The sequence below is a fragment of the Hyalella azteca genome, unplaced genomic scaffold, assembly GCF_000764305.2.
Source record: "Hyalella azteca isolate HAZT.00-mixed unplaced genomic scaffold, Hazt_2.0.2 contig16662, whole genome shotgun sequence".
Taxonomy (NCBI): Eukaryota; Metazoa; Arthropoda; class Malacostraca; order Amphipoda; family Hyalellidae; genus Hyalella; species Hyalella azteca.
Genome location: NW_025946474.1, coordinates 154,585 through 172,821, shown reverse-complemented (window position 1 = coordinate 172,821; position 18,237 = coordinate 154,585). Strand labels below are relative to the sequence as shown.

General features: G+C 37.4%; 3 protein-coding genes across 3 annotated transcripts; all 3 read left to right on the top strand.

Annotated features, from left to right (window-relative positions):
- Positions 1-207: 207 nt before the first annotated feature.
- On the top strand, positions 208-3,865 carry LOC108665640 (holocytochrome c-type synthase). The gene is made up of 5 exons (XM_018152417.2): positions 208-338; positions 556-735; positions 990-1,172; positions 1,632-1,744; positions 2,188-3,865. The coding sequence occupies exons 1-5, from the start codon at positions 294-296 to the stop codon at positions 2,480-2,482; spliced, it is 816 nt and encodes a 271-aa protein (XP_018007906.1). The 5' UTR covers positions 208-293; the 3' UTR covers positions 2,483-3,865.
- A 2,219-nt stretch (positions 3,866-6,084) lies between these two features.
- LOC108665639 (probable palmitoyltransferase ZDHHC24) lies at positions 6,085-10,150 on the top strand. Its single transcript, XM_047884991.1, has 6 exons — positions 6,085-6,301; positions 7,341-7,420; positions 7,594-7,701; positions 8,039-8,238; positions 8,801-8,970; positions 9,347-10,150. Exons 1-6 carry the CDS (start codon positions 6,111-6,113, stop codon positions 9,447-9,449), a joined length of 852 nt encoding a protein of 283 aa, XP_047740947.1. The 5' UTR covers positions 6,085-6,110; the 3' UTR covers positions 9,450-10,150.
- Positions 10,151-14,006: 3,856 nt separating this feature from the next.
- On the top strand, positions 14,007-15,590 carry LOC108665638 (potassium voltage-gated channel protein Shal). The gene has a single exon (XM_018152415.2). It carries the CDS (start codon positions 14,472-14,474, stop codon positions 15,588-15,590), a length of 1,119 nt encoding a protein of 372 aa, XP_018007904.1. The 5' UTR covers positions 14,007-14,471.
- The last annotated feature ends 2,647 nt before the right edge of the window (positions 15,591-18,237 follow it).

The window sequence follows — 18,237 nt, the reverse complement described above, 5'->3', positions numbered from 1 at the left end:
TATGACATTCAAGCCACAAGATTTCATACCTATACTGAAATTAGGTATATGATATTAGAGCTGCAATATTTCAGAAAAATAGGTCTTTTCCAGCCCTGGTATAAGTAATCAAAGCATTGTTATTTCTCAAGGTTTGGCCTTGATACCATAAATATAGGCTACCAATTATCTAAATCAAATTATGTGATTTCTTATCCTCGTCAAAATCATCATTCATTACAGATAAGTCTGCTGAATCACCTGTTGGCAAGTTCCGTTTGGGCGGCTCCACACAAATTCCTTCAGGTTGTCCCATGCACGAAGACTACCAGAAAAACAAAGAGCAGCAGGCAAACCAAGTAAGTTTCTAACTATAATCCACAATTATGGAAGTGTTTACTGTTAGGTCATTAATGAGCAAGCAAACAACGTATCAAAGTTTTTTATTAAATATTTTTAAAATAAATGATTAATAAAGTTGGTAATTCTATTGGAGAATTTGAAGGCTATTAAGAGAATTCAACCTTGTTGTAATATATTTCATTGATTAAAGTTCTCATTACTTTCATTTTTCAGAACAAGAATGCATCAGACTGCTCGGCCAGCAGTAATGAAGGGCCTCTACATCAACTTGGCTTGAGCTTTGGCAAGGATTATACTGGCAAGTTTGTAGACATTGACCCTCTGAATAATGAGGGTGCTCCCAACCAACAGCCTGCTCCTGATCAGCCTTTCTCATTGCCAACACACCGGCAGGTTTGTAGTGAACCAACTTGATGAACATCTGTCGTTTTGACTTATAAATGTCCCTACGAGTAATTTGACTGCTCTTGTCTTATTCCATAATCAGAGCCTGAATAGAATAAGCTTGAACTAGGTACCAGTACTGGTATGTGCATCATAAGGCCTAACATTTCAATAATAAATGCATTTTTTAAAAGAGTTTAATGATGCTTAGTTTCAAGATTTTGACTGTTGTTTCAATGCTCCCAAATTTACACATTTTACAGGTCTCGTCCATCCCCAAAGCAGTGTCGGAGAAGAACGAGCACTGGGTGTATCCTTCTCAGCAGATGTTCTGGAATGCGATGCTGCGTAAAGGCTGGCGCTGGAAAGATGATGACTTGAAGCCTTCTGACATGGATAATATCATCATGATCCATAACAATAACAATGAAGCAACGTGGAGAGAGGTCCCCACTGACAGTTTTACATGACTTTGCACCCATGAGACTAGTTTTAAAATTATATTTCCTGTGTTGGTTACGTATTTTTCTCTTAGAGGAAACAATCTGTATAAATAATGATAATAATATGAACTCTGGTGTTGCAAACTTGATTTAACTTGATGAGCAATCAGTCATTAAATACTATAAAAATTGTTCTATTGAGCTATAGTGTGCATTGTATAGTGTACCTAATTGTGTAGTATTCAGCAACATTAATAATTGCTCGCTGTTCATTCCAATAATTTATCTATTCTGTAAAGTAAAGATGTTGTTAGTACTATTCAGTTGGTAATTCACAATGATAAGTGTATGCAATAACAATATTTGAGTGCTTGCCTTTTCATTAATTTTTAGTAAAATTCATTTAGATTTTTTCTAATAAATTATATTTTTGCACAATTAAGAAGGTCGTTTGTTGTGCAGGTGCTGAAGTGGGAGATGATGCATTACAAGGAGTGCGGTCAGCCCAAGCTGAAGAAGTTCGGTGGCCGCGCCAAAGATATCTCGCCGCGAGCCAGGATCAGGGCGTGGATGGGGTCAGTTGTCTTTATGGCTCAGGATAAAGGGTTTGATGGGGGGGGGGGCTTTATCCACGGCTCAGGATAAAGGGTTTGATGGTGAGGCTTTATCTACGGCTCAGGATCAAGGGTTTGATGGTGAGGCTTTATCCACGGCTCAGAATAAAGGGTTTGATGGTGGGGCTTTATCCACGGCTCAGGATAAAGGGTTTGATGGTGGGGCTTTATCCACGGCTCAGGATAAAGGGTTTGATGGTGGGGCTTTATCCACGGCTCAGGATAAAGGGTTTGATGGTGGGGCTTTATCCACGGCTCATAAAGGGTTTAATGGTGTGGGTCACGGTATTACTTCGGCTACATTTACAAACCTTCTACTTATGCCATGTTAGCAAACGACGTCTCCCTTTAGACGGCTGTCTTTCTTGCAGGTGTCTCCCTATTGACGTCCATCTCCCCTACAGGTACGAGCTGCCGTTTGATCGTCACGACTGGATCGTGGACAGGTGCGGCAAGGAGGTGCGCTACATCATCGACTACTACGACGGTGGCGACGTCGACCCTCAGTCTAAGGAGTTCGCCATCCTGGACGTGCGTCCTGCCATGGACAGCCTCGAGAACGTCTGGGACCGCATGGTGGCCGCCTGGTGGAGGTGGACCAGAAGTCCAGCTGATGATGAATTTGTGCCGAGTGTTCTTAATAATAAACCAAGGGGCGGGCAAAATAGCGCCCAGCAACAGAAAGAGAATGCCAGTTAAGAACAAACCGGATAGTTTCTTATTGATGATGATCATAAAAATGATTTTTCTTTATGATTAAAAGTAATTTGGGGTGATGAATGAGGGAGAAGGTACGTATGTCAAAAGATGAAATGATTGAAGGTGTCACTGCTAAATAAGTAACGTGTTAATGCCGGTTGCAAATGAAGGGTTGGGTGGACATGATGAATATATTGGAGAAATTCAATTCAGATTTTTTTTCAATATTGGGGAACAGCAAAAAAAGTTAATTTTAAAGTATTTTTCGCGGGTAGTTTTTCATTTTTAAGAATGAGTACCTCGCTTTTGCTGTTTACACTAAAATATTTTTGACACTAAGGCTGCCATATTATTTATTAACGGGACTCTTACTTAATTTCCTCATGCAATTCACCTGCTCAAGTGATGGATGCGACTCTTTTCATTTGTTTATGAGTCTCAATCATTTGTTGATTCATGTTACTGTAACTGTACTTATCATTTTCACGTTTATTTTATATAAAGGGCACGCTGCTTGTCGTAAACTTGCCCATGGCTGAAGCTAGCAGGGACAATTCATATATTAATAATTCATCCATTAAGAATGAATTTGACACCACTGGATACAAAATAAATTCTTAATTAAGAATTCATAGGCTGAATTCTTGAGGATTTGACTTGAATTTTATATTAAAGGATGAATCCGAACATTGTGTTATCTGAGGTGCGAGTACCAAAGTCGACTCACTGTCAAGTCAGTTTTTAGGATAATGAGTCGAGTTATTTTATGTAGAAGTGCCCCCTGTATTACGGATTTAATTCAAACTCGATGAACCAGAGTTTGATGCACAAATTTTTTTGCTCTCAATGTGGAAAATCACTTTTCATAATACATGGACATAGAGAGGTGAATTCATCCCCTGGATATAATGGGCAATTATTCGATAATTAGAACGTTTTTCATGCTTCGACACAGCTCTTAACTTGGCTTCTCATTCAAAAGCTAGTCGCTTAGAATAAATAAATCTCTATTTTCATTTCAAGTCGCTATTTTTTTCATTTCAAATCGCTATTTTCATTTATTCGCGATCGGTTTGTACGCTCATCATTCACCTGCTGAATTCTCAAATTTCTATTAATCATTTAAATGTACCTTAATTTCCATCACAATCTTTACCACATGTTCTAAGCTTCAGCCATATTCTTAATTTCAAAATTCATAAGGACTATTTTGCCTTGATATTCGGGTTATATTGTGAATATTACCGCCGCTATCCAATAAAAATTGAAATCTCTGACGTTCAACCAGTAGTTTAAGGTTGAACTACGTCGCTAGTGTTTGTTTGTACATAGTTTGTGCTGTACAAATGTAATAAATCTTGTGACTGGCGGCCGCTGTAATGCTATTAATTCTTATTCACCTTCTCAGTTCCGCCTTAAAATTTCATCCATGGCGCCATTATTTCAGACTAAAAATCTAGCTAATTATACGTGATATTTAAATAATTTGATTAATGAATTGAAGTAAAAATTATTTAAAGGCCGTGCTCCTTCGTAAGTCAGCGCTTGCGTGTTGATCGTGTCTGCTGACGCTGCAGCTAGTCTGCTGACGCTGCAGCTAGTCTGCTGACGCTGCAGCTAGTCTGCTGACGCTGCAGCTAGTCTGCTGACGCTGCAGCTAGTCTGCTGACACTGCAGCTGGTCTGCTGACGCTGCAGCTAGTCTGCTGACACTGCAGCTAGTCTGCTGACACTGCAGCTAGTCTGCTGACGCTGCAGCTAGTCTGCTGACGCTGCAGCTAGTCTGCTGACGCTGCAGCTAGTCTGCTGACGCTGCAGCTAGTCTGCTGACGCTGCAGCTAGTCTGCTGACGCTGCAGCTAGTCTGCTGATGCTGCAGCTAGTCTGCTGACGCTGCAGCTAGTCTGCTATCATAGCTACTACCTACTGCAAAGTCTTATCACTATTATTTATCGATGAGTAAAGCTTTTTAGTCTGTAATAACTAAGTCGAAGTTATATACGTACCTGACGGCCTTACGAACAAATTCCTTGCGTTCACATAACTTCACAATTGCGGAAATTTTACGGGTTTTCATACTTCTTACCGCTTTGAATTTTAATAAATGAATAATTTGAGTATCATGAGATTAATTGAAGTTTGTATCGCTGATTATTTATATCATTGATTATATTAATTTGTATCGCTGATTATATATTATTTGTATTATTCATGCAAAAATGAACTCATTTTCATCCATTTAATGATGAAATTGTCATCCATTTAATTTTGAAATTGTCCATTTAATGTTGAAATTGTCATATTTTTAATAACGAAATTGTCATTCTGTTAATGATGAAATTTTCAACCATTTAATTTTGAAATTGTCGTCCATTTAATGTTGAAATTGTCATTGATTACAAGCAATCGCCGGCAGACGATATTATTAGACAGACTATTTATACAACATTCTCCTAATGATGAAATTGTCATCATTTTAATGTTGAATTTATCATTATTGTTATAATAGTGAAGTTGTGTGATGCGTTGCATTTGTCGTGAGATGGGAGCTTGTGACGTCCCTCTTGCCCGGAGTCACATTGTTTATAGTTACTAAAAATGACGCAAACAATTTTTAATGAGGGAATTGTTATTATATGTAAAATATGAGAATATCTATGTGCAGAGGGTGGGTATTCAATTCTAACTCACTTGAGTTGGTAAGTAATAAAGATTCAACGGATTAAGGAGAGCGTGCATCGAATTAATTTTTTTAATTGATTTTGAGAGTTCGGGTATGATCGAATTCATGTGCAAGATGTATAACAGTTACAGAGCGTGAAAAATTTAATGCATTATATCAGAATGACGAAGTAAAAAAATATAATCAAGCGCGAAAATATGTCAGGAAGCTTGCAAAAATATAAATTTTATTGTGAAAATGTGATTTGTTCTAACAGAATTGTGTAAGGACAACCGAATTTTTAATTAGAATTATTCACTTATGACTAAAGTGCTAATTGGAAACAGAGCGCGTGATAACCTGGCATACAGCAAAAGGAAATCAGTTATTGACACTATTAGTTATAATATCAATATGAAACAAGAAGCAAAAATATTAACATGGAATTAGAAATGTGTTGCTAACAATTGTTCAAAATGGAGTATTTCACTTTATTTCTGCATCATCGGCCCCGATTTTTCTAGTATTTAAAAAATATATATATTCAGGTCACCGATGAGGTCTCTGACCTAAATAAATGATTCATGCATGACTAATTTCTAGGATAGGCTTGGTAGTTTGTAGGAGTCAAATTAATTTATCGTAAAATCCTGTCTATTGACGTTTGAATTACTTTAAATTTTAATTAATCACTTTAATTTACAGTTACTCTTCATTTCACGACTGCTTTCTATGAGCGATATTACCTATATTAAAATCTTTCAGTTGACTCATGAATTTAACATTTCAGTAAATATTAGTAAATTATTTCAAAAACTATCAGATTTATTCTTATAAACATGTGCAAGACTGTTTTCTATACGCGAGATTACATTGAAATCTTTTAGTTGACTTATAAATTATTACATATTGTAAATTTTAGTAAATAATTTAAACAACTATCAGATTTATTTATATAAACACTTGCAATGCTGCGTACGAAGGCGCTAAGCAAGCTGCTGCCGCGCTCTAGACCGGAGCGCGCGCTGCTGACCCTGCTCGTCCTGGGCGTCCCGTGCGCTGCCGTCTGGATGTGGCTCGTTGTCCTGCCTCAGTTCCCGGGTGCTTGGCATTCTGCTTTTATCCTGCACGTGGTCTTGACAGTTTACCTCTTGTACAAGTGAGTTATACCAGGTATAGGTGGGTGGTATGCATTGTAAGTGCCTCTTGTACAAGCGAGTTATACTATATGCGTTGTAAGTGTCTCTTGTACAAGTGAGTTTTACTATATGCGTTGTAAGTGCTTCTTGTACAAGTGAGTTATACTATATGCGTTGTAAGTGCCTCTTGTACAAGTGAGTTATACTATATGCGTTGTAAGTGCCTCTTGTACAAGTGAGTTATACTATATGCGTTGTAAGTGCCTCTTGTACAAGCGAGTTCAAATATATGCGTTGTAAGTGCCTCTTGTACCAGCGAGTTCAACTATATGAATTTAAAGGGAACAATTTAGTTTAATAGTGAAATGACCTAGTGGTTAAGATCACCAAAATTTTAGCATTGAGTTGTGGGTTCGACTCTCGATAGCTTTGGAAAATTCTGGTCGATATTAGAGAGGCGGCTGGCCGGGTAAGAACAAGGAGATTGGACTTACTGTTAGTTGCGGGTTCGAGACCCAGCTAGGTGAGAATATTTTTCGTCTTCCGGTTATTAGATTTCATGCTTAGAATATTTTAAACTGAACAATATTCGACTGATAATGAGAATATTATTGTGAACAATATTTAACTGATAATTAAAATATAATTCAGAATAATGTATTGCTTTTAATATCGCGTTTATATCGCCATAATGTAATGTAAACAATGTAGTATAAATGCTAAAACGTATATTAACAATGATATTGCGTTAATATTGCCGTAATGTAAACAATGTTGTATGAATAATAAAACGTATATTAACAATAATATTGCGTTAATATTGCCATAATGTAATGTAACGTTTTCTTTAAAGATACTATGAATTTTTGTGGTGTTTTCTTTGCTATTAAGTTTTTAGTGAATTTGCGATTCAATGAATTTTTGTGGAGTTTTCTTTGCTATTAAGTTTTTAGTGAATTTGCGATTCAAGCAAACGAGTGATATTATTACGTAATGTAAACAATGTAGTATAAATAATAAAATGTATATGAATAATAACATAGCGTGTTGCCTGGGCAGCGTGAGCGTCAACTTCTTCCTGACGATGCGCGTGGACGCCAGCGGCGACCCCAGCGCCCTCCCTGTCTTCCTTAAGCCTGGTACTGTGTACTGTGTGAGGGTACTGTGTACTGTGTGAGGGTACTGTGTACTGTGTGAGGGTACTGCATACTGTGTGAGGGTACTGCATACTGTGTGGGTACTGTCTTAACTGTGTGAGGGTACTGCCCCACCTTTACTGCCACCTGCCACTAAATACTGCCACTACTGCCAGGCTGGCGCTACTGCCACTACTGCGAGCTAAACGCCCCCGCGCGTTCGTATCACTGCAGCGACTGCGGCAGCTGCATACTGCGCCGCGACCACCACTGCCGCTTTACTGGTCAGTGACCGTCGCTACTGCGTCACTGGTCAGTGACCGTGGCATGAGCATGAATTTTTATTATGTATTATATTTCAATGCATTTTTATATATATGCGTCATAAATAATGACGCATTTTTATCTCAGCCTGTCCCAGTTTTACTCGGGCGTATCGTTGATATATCTGCTGTATTGATGAGAAATACTGATAATATTCTTGTTTTATTAGGTTGATTTATGGACAATGTTACCCATTCATTATTCTCCATATTATTATTTGCACAACTATTTTATCATTTTTGACAATATTACCCCTGTATATTTCTGAGTTGACGAACCAGTGTAACCACCACCCAGGTTGCTGCGTGGGCCACCACAACCAGCGGTTCTTCGTGGCTGGTCTGGTGCACCTGGTGGCAGGTCTAACCTACCTGCTGGTCTACCAGTGGCCCCTGGTCTACCGTCTACTCGGGGTCTCCATCTACACCTTCCCCCTGGTCCTCCTAGCCCCACACTTCGCCTGGGTCTGGGGGACCATCACCCACTGGGGCATGATGGTAATGACGTATGTTGCGGGGACCATCACCCACTGGGGCATGATGGTAATGACGTGTGTTGCGGGGACCATCACCCACTGGGGCATGATGGTAATGACGTGTGTTGCGGGGGCATGATGGTAATGACGTGTGTTGCGGGGGCATGATGGTAATGACGTGTGTTGCGGGGGCATGATGGTAATGACGTGTGTTGCGGGGGCATGATGGTAATGACGTGTGTTGCGGGGGCATGATGGTAATGACGTGTGTTGCGGGAACCATCATCCATTAGGCCTCAATTATATTACTTAGCTCCCATTTAATTAGTTAAAATTATTATATACTCAATTAATAATTATATAATATACTCCATCACACACACCATAATCAATAAAATTATAGTCAATATACAATTGTGTGTCAGGCAAATAATAATAATCAATACAATATACGTATAGTCTATAAACAATTGTGTATCAGGTTAAAAATATTAATCAATATAATTATAATCAATATACAATTTCCTGTCATGTAAATAATAATAGTCAATACAATATATTGTCAATATACCATTGCGTGTCAGGTAGCTACGGTGCACTGCGCGTGCGTGGCTGCGTGGATGACGTGCGTGTACGTGAGCTACACGCAGCTCAGGGTCATCATCACGGGCACCACGCAGCACGAACACAAGCACGGCGTCACCATCTATAACGTCTCCGTCACGCACAACATCACCACTGCACTCGGTCACAGGTCTGTGTGCTCTGTGTGTATGTGCCTTCTGTGTGTGCGTGTGTCTTTTGTGTGTGTGTGTCTTTGTGTGTGCGTGTGTCTTTTGTGTGTGCGTGTGTCTTTTGTGTGTGTGTGTGTCTTTGTGTGTGCGTGTGTCTTTTGTGTGTGTGTGTTTTTGTGTGTGCGTATGTCTTTTGTGTGTGCGTGTGACTTTTGTGTTTGAGTGTGTTCTGTGTGTGTGTTTGAATGTTTTGTATAATATTTTTTGTCGATTAGTCTGTCTCTGTAACAGGTGGTATGGGGTGTTATAGTCTGTCTCTGTAACAGGTGGTATGGCATGTTATAGTCTGTCGCTGTAACAGGTGGTATCTGGTGTTATAGTTTGTCTCTGTAACAGGTGGTATCTGGTGTTGTTCTGGCCTCACGTGTCCTCCACTCTGGCCTCCGATGGCCTGATCTTCACAACGGCGGCCGACCACCAAGAATTGAAGGACATCTGAGGTGGACTGAGCAACTTCATGACGAATACTCTCATAAAAGATCATCGCTATTAGGTCAAAGACTTGATCATTTATTTGAGTGTGGAACTTTCGTTTTCTTAACAACTGATGAACTGTACGTATTTTTTTTATTGGACGACGATTGCGCACAATTTTTTTTTTCTTTAAAACTACCGTGGCTTATTTTCTACTGTAGTTTATGATTACCATTTGTTTTATCTGTCAAAATTTAACAAGCCTCAGCAAAATGTTTTTATTGTTTAAGAAGCTTAAGGAAAAAGCAAAAATGTATTAAGCCTAAACAAAATGTTTTTATGTTGATTAAAATTTGACAAGCCCTAAGAAAATAAAAAAATCTATAGTCTATCTATCTATTTATTGGATATTTTTCGACTTCATCCTAGCAGCTCAAAAAAGAGAAAATTTTCAAAATATTTAAAAGTTAAAAAAATTCCTTGTTTGGAATGAACCAAATCCTGGAATAGTGCAAATTCTGGAATTGTATTGAACGTATGTGACTTAATGTGAGTGCCTTAAATGCCCATAAATATATTTTTCAAAAAATATTCATGCTCGTGCCTTGAAAGCAATGGTTTTAATTTTTTAGACTCGTATATTATTAAAATCTTCTACTTTAATTCGTATATTGTGATGGAAAACATTTTCTGCAGTATAAACTCTACAAATATTTTATTTATGAATTCAATTACGTTTACTAGATTATTCATTTCTTCAATGTTCTATCAGATTATTTGTTAAACTGATTGCCCATTCAACTTTGCATATTTAATACTAATTCATTAAATAAAGTTTACTATTATAACTGATCTATTTATCTTGATTATTTAATTAAATTATAAATGAATAGCTAATGTGTTGGCAGGATCATGATTTTGTAATTTTTTTACTGTTGTGTGATGTTTTTTGTACAAATTTATGCATTTTTGTAGTTTAGATAATATTTCCATTTTTGGATATTGAAAAATACAAAGTGAAGTGTTATCTTCAATGGTGATTAATATAAAATTAAGTGTGTGTCTAGTCTTTAGTTGTGAATTCAAGTGATTGTTTAGGAATTTATTATATATATTATATTAAATGTTATATTAAGTACAAGCTCGCAGGGTACATAAAAAATCGCTGGGTCATATTGTCAAAAAATCATATTGTCAAATATAGACACTTTCTATCAAATCAACAATGAATTAATTAATGGAATTTACAATAAATTAATTGCATCAAAGTTGGGACAAAATCTCACTTATTTGGCTGTCGCCCGCATCTAAATGTTGAATATTGAAATTCAGATAAAGTTGAATTTCAAGGAAATGAATTCCACGCATAGGAATTATATATTTCCTATATAATTATTATATATTTCCACTATAAATATTTTCGGTAGAACTTCAATTTCTTGAATTTCTTACCTAAATGAGTTTCAGGCACTAATTTGGATTTTTTTGCCATTCATGGGTCATTCTAACCCGAATTAGCTCGTCATAAAAGGGGTATCTGCGCAGAAAGCGTGTCGCTATATGAACAATGTGACTCCTTCATTACTCTGAGTGATACATAAAGTTAATCTTGAAGTTTTTGGCCACGCAAAGGTTACCTGCGCGGTGATTATTACGTATAACTTGAGTTATGATTATAACTTGATAAGATTATGCCCTGTAATAAGCGCAGTGTTGTTTGATTGTAGGTAATTAGATGGTAGCAAATGGGAGTGTTATACTTATTCCAGTGTTTGTGATCTCAGGCCTTGCGACCATATACAAGGGTTGGACAAAATAAGGGAAACACCCGACATTTTGACATCGTAATTTAATAAACAATGAAAACGTGACATATTTCTATGTTTTATTGTTGCTGCTAATTGATGTTTTATCCTTGCACAGATATTTTTAGTAATTTTTGTCTCGACAACCTTGCCTTATAACCTATAAATGGCAAACCTCTCTGACTTTTAAATTGGCTAAATTGTTGGTTCCCGTATGGCAGGCGCTAGTTTTACAGAAACTTCCCGAATGCTTGACGTTTCTAGCGGTACTTTCGCAAAAGTAATAACTGCTTATGAAGGAGAAGGAAAAACGTCCTCAGCAAAGTACAGGTGTGGCCGAAAGTGGAAGTCTGAGAGAAACCGTCGGTGTCTAAATAGAATTGTGAGGGACAATCGAAAGACCACGGCTGTTAAAATTACTGCAGACCTCAATAGATGCCTACAGAACCCAGTTTCCATAAAAGCTGTACAGATCTAAAGCTGTACCGAGAGCTGTACAGATCTGGATTCAATAGAAAACCTGCAATTTGAAAACTTCTGTTTTCAAATACAATTTGAAAACTTCTGAAAATACAAAATTTGAAAACTTTTGTTTTCAAATACAAATGCATCAAAGCGTTTAGTGTGGTGTAAAAACCTTCATAATTTGTCCCACGAGCAGTGGAAAATTTTGAATTCCTCCGACGAATCATCGGTTACCTTATTCCCAACCTCTGGCCAAGTTTACGGTTGGAGACAATGCAGGAGTCATTTAATCCTGACTGCCTCCTCCCAACCGTAAAACATGGTGGGGGATCTGGGGTGCTATTTCTTTGGAAATCCGGCGTACCAATGATTTCATGGAAGAACCAACAGCCGTGACTATTTAGGAAATTTGGAGAAACAAGTTCATCCAATGGTTCAAACACTGGTTCCGGAGGGATACGACATATTTCAAGATGATAATGCCCAGATTCATACAGCAGGAATTGGTAAAAAAATGGCACAAGGAACATTATAATGAAGTTGAGCATCTCATTTGGTCACCATGAATCATCAGACATGAATATCATCGAGCATTTATGGTCGATTTCAGAGATGCAATTCAGAAGGCAATTCCGCCGCCATCGTCTTTAAAAGAGCCGAAGAATTTTTAACAGAAATAATACGTTTAAAAATTACTTTTTAAAGACAACACTTCTAAAGAATCCAGAGTCTTCAATGTTACAAATGTACAATAAATTTCTCATTTTATGTTCGAATATTAAAAAAATTTAATTTTTCAATTTTTTAATATATAAAATTTTGTTTCAAATTATTTATTCTGTCAATTGATTCATGCATTGCCTCCAACTTCACACAAGTCTGCAAATTTTCAGATCAATTGGACAGGTAAAAGTGTTTGTCAAATATCAGTTATAAGATTTGTAGGATACAAAATTATTTTTTCAATTTATTTAAAATTGAAAAAAATGTTAATTTTAAAATCATTTATTTTATCATTTGATTCATGCATTGTCTCCAAATTTACGCAAGTGTGCAAAATTTCAGATCGATAGGATAAGTAGAAGTGTGTTAAATTTCGATTATAATATTTGTAGCAGACAGACAAACAGACAAACAAGAAGTGAAGTTAAAGAGAAGTATTGTAAAATAGGTTAAAATTCCTTTGGAAACAATTCACAATTTGTATGAATCAATACCTTGGAGATATGAGGCTACAATTGTCGCAAAAGGTGGACCTACACCATACTAAAATATATTTTGTGGATTTCTCAGGCGTTTCCTTTATTTTGTCTAACTCTTCTATATCTTGTAGATATATGGCACATATAGATATATGATACATATTGATATATAATACATATTGATATATGAAACATATTTCGATATATTTCCATTTATCCGGAATATGATTATTTTCTACCCAATGACATTTATAAAATTTTAATAGAGGGAAAAAAACTTCACCAGGCTGGACCTAAGTCCTAACCCCTGTAGAAAGGTAGGTGTCTAGAATAGAATGGAAGTGTCGGCACTGAAGAAATAGGCCCATGGCCTGTTGCCGATTCTTGAACTTTTCGTCACTTGATTCACAAGGGATCCGGCCTTTGGAACCCGATCTTTCCAAGAATAGACTAGACAAGGCCATGCATGAGCGATTTGATACACAACTGATATCTAGAAGCGATTCTAAATCTACCGTCCGTTGAAAAGATTTGATCAAAAGGCCAGTCTAGTCAAGAAAAGTACAAGAATCGGGGACAGGCCAATCCAGGCCTATTCTTTAATGCCGAAGATACTATACTATACTACTATAACTGACGATTGATTGAGATAGCTGCTGGACTTATTGCCTGGTCCGTCTAGCAATGTAAAGAAGTGCTTTATACACTCCTAAACCTAACCTAAAGTGGCTGGCGTTTTTACAATGCCCGGTAATGTAGTTTATTTATTCTGGCGTCCGGTTTTTAAGCACAAAATAAATGCCAACTATAGAACCGGACGCAATTTTGTCCGGATTTCTAACCCCTGTCCGGTAAAGTTATCAATCCTGTCCGGTTATTATCAAAACCATGCTTCATATAGATATATGATGTGTTGTAATATAATGTAATCATAATGCGTTATAATTATCCCTTGCTATGTAGAATGGAAGAGTACACGTTACCTGCATCTCATCACCTCCACCTGCATCACATCACCTCCACCTGCATCACATCACCTCCACCAGAACATCGATCGATGGCACCGATGCGCTGGCACTCAGAAACTTAGTGTGCCGCTGGCATCCGTGGAGGGAGGGTGTGTCGCCTCGCGTCTCTTGTTCGCACTTGCATCTTCTCTCTTTAGGTTTGCACACGCAGTTGTCAGAGCCTCTTGCAACAGTTACTAGAAGTTAGCTAGCACGCTTCCTAGAGTGCGTATCTACTGTATTTACGTTTTTCTCATTGCCCGTGAACTTTAAATTGAAAATACTCTTGGTGTCACTTTAGTATAGATTAACTCCGTGGATGTAAGTTAGTTAGGCACCTCGTGCATTGATAGCTCCCGAGTTTTGAGCTGACCCAGTGAAAGAAAATGGATGAAGGTGGATGAGTTTGCTAGGGAGTCCGTCGTGATTTCCCTCACAATGGAAGGGTAGCAGCGTGGCCATGAGGTGCCACTTACTGTGGGATCCTTAAATTGATTTTTTTTAAAGGGCTCAGGTTTCTCAGAGATCACCCTAAGGGTGTTAGTCTGCAGCCATTGCCCCTCACAGCATGGCGTCGGTGGCCGCTTGGTTACCGTTCGCAAGGGCAGCAGCTATAGGCTGGGTGCCTATTGCAAACAACCCATTGCCTGCACCCCCAATACCTAAAGATAAAAGGAGGCCTGATGACGAAAAACTTCTCATCAACGTCTCCGGCAGAAGATTTGAAACCTGGAGAAACACTTTGGAGAAATACCCCGACAGTCTCCTAGGGTCGAACGAGCGAGAGTTCTTCTATGACGAAGAAACCAAAGAGTATTTTTTCGACAGAGACCCCGACATATTCAGACATATCTTAAATTACTACCGCACTGGTAGACTACACTACCCCAAACACGAATGTTTAACGAGCTATGATGAAGAACTTGCATTTTTTGGCATCATCCCTGATGTCATCGGCGATTGTTGTTATGAAGACTACAGGGACCGAAAACGTGAGAATGCCGAACGACTTTTGGACGATAAGTTATCGGAGAACAACGAAGCTGACAAATACATTTATCGTAACATGCGGCAACGTATGTGGAGAGCGTTCGAAAATCCCCATACATCAACAGCAGCGTTGGTATTTTATTACGTAACTGGATTCTTCATCGCGGTATCTGTTATGGGCAACGTTGTCGAAACTGTCCCGTGTGGCAAACTTCCCGGCAAAAAGGACTACCAATCCTGCGGGGAAAGATACAAGATCGTGTTTTTCTGCGGAGATACTGCATGTGTCATGATATTCACGGCCGAATACTTTCTCAGGTTGTTCGCGGCTCCGAATCGATGTAAATTCACAGGCTCTGTTATGTCTATCATCGACGTAGTCGCCATCTTACCTTACTACATCGGACTCGTCATAACTGACAACGATGATGTCTCTGGAGCCTTTGTCACTCTCCGGGTGTTCAGGGTGTTCAGAATTTTCAAATTTTCGCGACATTCGCAGGGGCTAAGGATTCTAGGATACACTCTAAAGTCCTGTGCTTCTGAACTCGGGTTTTTGGTGTTCTCCTTGGCCATGGCCATCATTATCTTCGCGACTGTGATGTTCTACGCCGAGAAGAACGTCCCAGGCACCACATTCACCTCGATTCCTGCCGCCTTCTGGTACACCATCGTCACCATGACCACACTGGGGTGAGTGAAGCAAAATAATTTTTTTATTCAATTAAATTGGTATTGCTCTTTAATTTGATCATTTTAATGTTGTTTCTCAAATTAGAATTAAGTATATTTGGGTTGTTGCTTTGAATATTCTCTGTAACGAAGAAAATTACTAAAAAATTGATAATACCTTCAAATCAGGGTGGAATTTTGGGAGTGCTGGTTTATGTATTCAAGATAAGTCTTGCCTGAAAAATGAATCACTTCCAAAATATCAGCAAAATATAGGAGGAAAATTTCGTTGTTATTTAGGTTCAACATTTTTATAACCAACTTGTTATTAGTTTGCACCCCTGAATTTCATCTTGATTCAAACATTCATTTAGTAACTAGAAAATTGTTTGAATAGACATTAAATACTTTTTCTTGAATATGTTTTATTCTAAAGAGTCAGAAGCTAACGAATAACGAAGTTACGGTTAATATAGTTAGAATTATTTTTCAAAGCTGCCTTTTAAAATATAATTTGCTCTTGAGGTAAAAATTACATTGGTTGTAGAAATCATGTTCGTCGTGAAACTTAGATTCATAGTATAACTTGCGTTAGTCGTAGAACTTGAGTTAGTCGTAGAACTCGAGTTAGTCGTTGAAACTGAGTTCGTCTTAGAACTTGAGTTCGTCGTAAAACTTACGTTTATCGTATAGGACTTGCATATTAGTCGCAGAAATTGCGTTCGTCTTAGAACTTACGTTCGTCGTAGAGTTTGTGCTCACCTTAGAACTTGCGTTCGTCGTGAAATTTTTGATCATCTTTCAACTTAAACGTCATAGAGCTCTCATCACTTGATGAATTTTTAATTACGACCACCGTATGATAGTTTGGCCATTAATAAAGAGATTACATATATGTCTTCTTTAGCCCACCCTCCAGTGCAAGAGAAATCTTGAGTGGAAAAGAATTAAATTATAATGCAAATAATCAATTAATTGATCATTTAAAGAATAAAAATAAGCATCCACTGCTAAACTGCAGGAATAGTACTGAAGGAATATCAATCATGATAAGAAGGAGAGAAGAAATCAATTGAAGGAAGGGGGCTGCACGGCCTGATATGTGATCTCGCTGTCTCCTCTCTTTCAACTGTCAAGCGTCAATTCCCTGTCAACTTCCGATTATCTGTCAAACTGCCAAGGCTTGACGGCTGATTATTTCCAGATGAAATTATGTGATGAAAATCATAGCCGCGTCATGGGTGGCCACCTGTACGATGGCCACGATGAACGATCGACGTTCTGCGACCTTCGAATCAATTGGCAATTATTGCAATGGTGAACTAAAATACTCTATCATTTATTTAATAATATTATATGTATAACAATATTATATGTATAATATATTTGTATTATATACTATATAATATTTAATACGTATAAGGCATTTACTAGATATTACTCATCAGCAGATAATTAAAGTTTGCTATTCATTTTATCAAAACTGTAATGAATATTAGAATATGAATTTTTTAGGTTTTTTTTTTATTGCGACATGAATTTGACTGAGTTACTTTTATTGCGACATGAATTTGAATTGCATTCTACGAGTAACTCGTTTCAATGATATTCACCAGCGCTATGTTATAGTAAATTGAACTAAAATTAGTAAATACTTTACTTGACGGTAAGAAATTGCTTTTAATATAAAACAATGTTCTTAGATACTCCTTCAATTCGCACAATTTTTTGTTGTATGCAGTGCCTTTCCCCGACTACAGCGCACGTACTGTACGATTAACCTATTCAATGTCTGATTCATTCTGACTAATTCATTCATTCTGATGAATAATTCACTGAGTTACTCGCACGTGATTCAATAGTGAAGTATCAGCGTGAATACTTTAAATGAATGATGAATTAGTGAACTATATATATAGTTTGACCAATGGATGAGCATCAGCGTGAATTCTTTTATAATGAATGATGAGAAAGTGAATTAACTCAGCGGATGGATGAGTATCAGCGTGAATACTTTTAATGGATAAGATAGTGAAGTAACCTGACCAATGCATAAGCACCAGCGTGATAGTGTAGTGCACTTTTTGTGTTCAAATCGTGAATCAAATTACGTGTTGTGGATGATTGAACTTTCACAACGGGAAAGATGTGCAAAAATTTATCAAGTAAATAGTAAGATAAAAATATGCTATCTATTCTGGAAAAAATTTTATATCAAATTTAAAACTTTTAATTCTTGAGTTTCTTGCGTCGCTGACTAAAATGATTCACTGAATTTCAGTGAAATTTTGTAACCGCGAAGAGTCAAGGAGTTTGAAACTTCATGCAGCCAATGTTTCGTGCCGTGATATGCACTTACTCTAACAAAATTATATTTTCATATAAAACATAGTGTCTGGTGAATTTCAATCCTCAATTTCTCCCTAATTTTCATAACCAGTTTCAGTCTAATTTTTAGCTTAACACGTTGACTACGTATTGGTACATATGCGTACCACGAAATGTATTTCTCCAGGAGGTAGTGGTACATAATTCAGGTTACCTAAAATTGGCCAAATCCGAGAACAAAAAAGGCCAAAAAAGGCGATAACTCAAAATATAATAGTTTATTTCTAGGTTCTACTATAAAAATTCCATTTATTTTCTTTTTGCAGTATGTAAAATTTAATTAG

Bases quoted from the DNA above. Each gene is read 5' to 3' on its own strand.
- LOC108665640 (XM_018152417.2), top strand. From the start codon at position 294: ATGCACGAAGACTACCAGAAAAACAAAGAGCAGCAGGCAAACCAA. The intron at 339-555 runs GTAAGTTTCTAA...TTCATTTTTCAG, and splicing joins AAGAGCAGCAGGCAAACCAA to AACAAGAATGCATCAGACTG. The intron at 1,745-2,187 runs GTCAGTTGTCTT...TCTCCCCTACAG, and splicing joins AGGATCAGGGCGTGGATGGG to GTACGAGCTGCCGTTTGATC.
- LOC108665639 (XM_047884991.1), top strand. From the start codon at position 6,111: ATGCTGCGTACGAAGGCGCTAAGCAAGCTGCTGCCGCGCTCTAGACCG. The intron at 7,421-7,593 runs GTACTGTGTACT...CACTACTGCCAG, and splicing joins CCCTGTCTTCCTTAAGCCTG to GCTGGCGCTACTGCCACTAC. The intron at 8,239-8,800 runs GTAATGACGTAT...ATTGCGTGTCAG, and splicing joins TCACCCACTGGGGCATGATG to GTAGCTACGGTGCACTGCGC.
- LOC108665638 (XM_018152415.2), top strand. From the start codon at position 14,472: ATGGCGTCGGTGGCCGCTTGGTTACCGTTCGCAAGGGCAGCAGCTATA.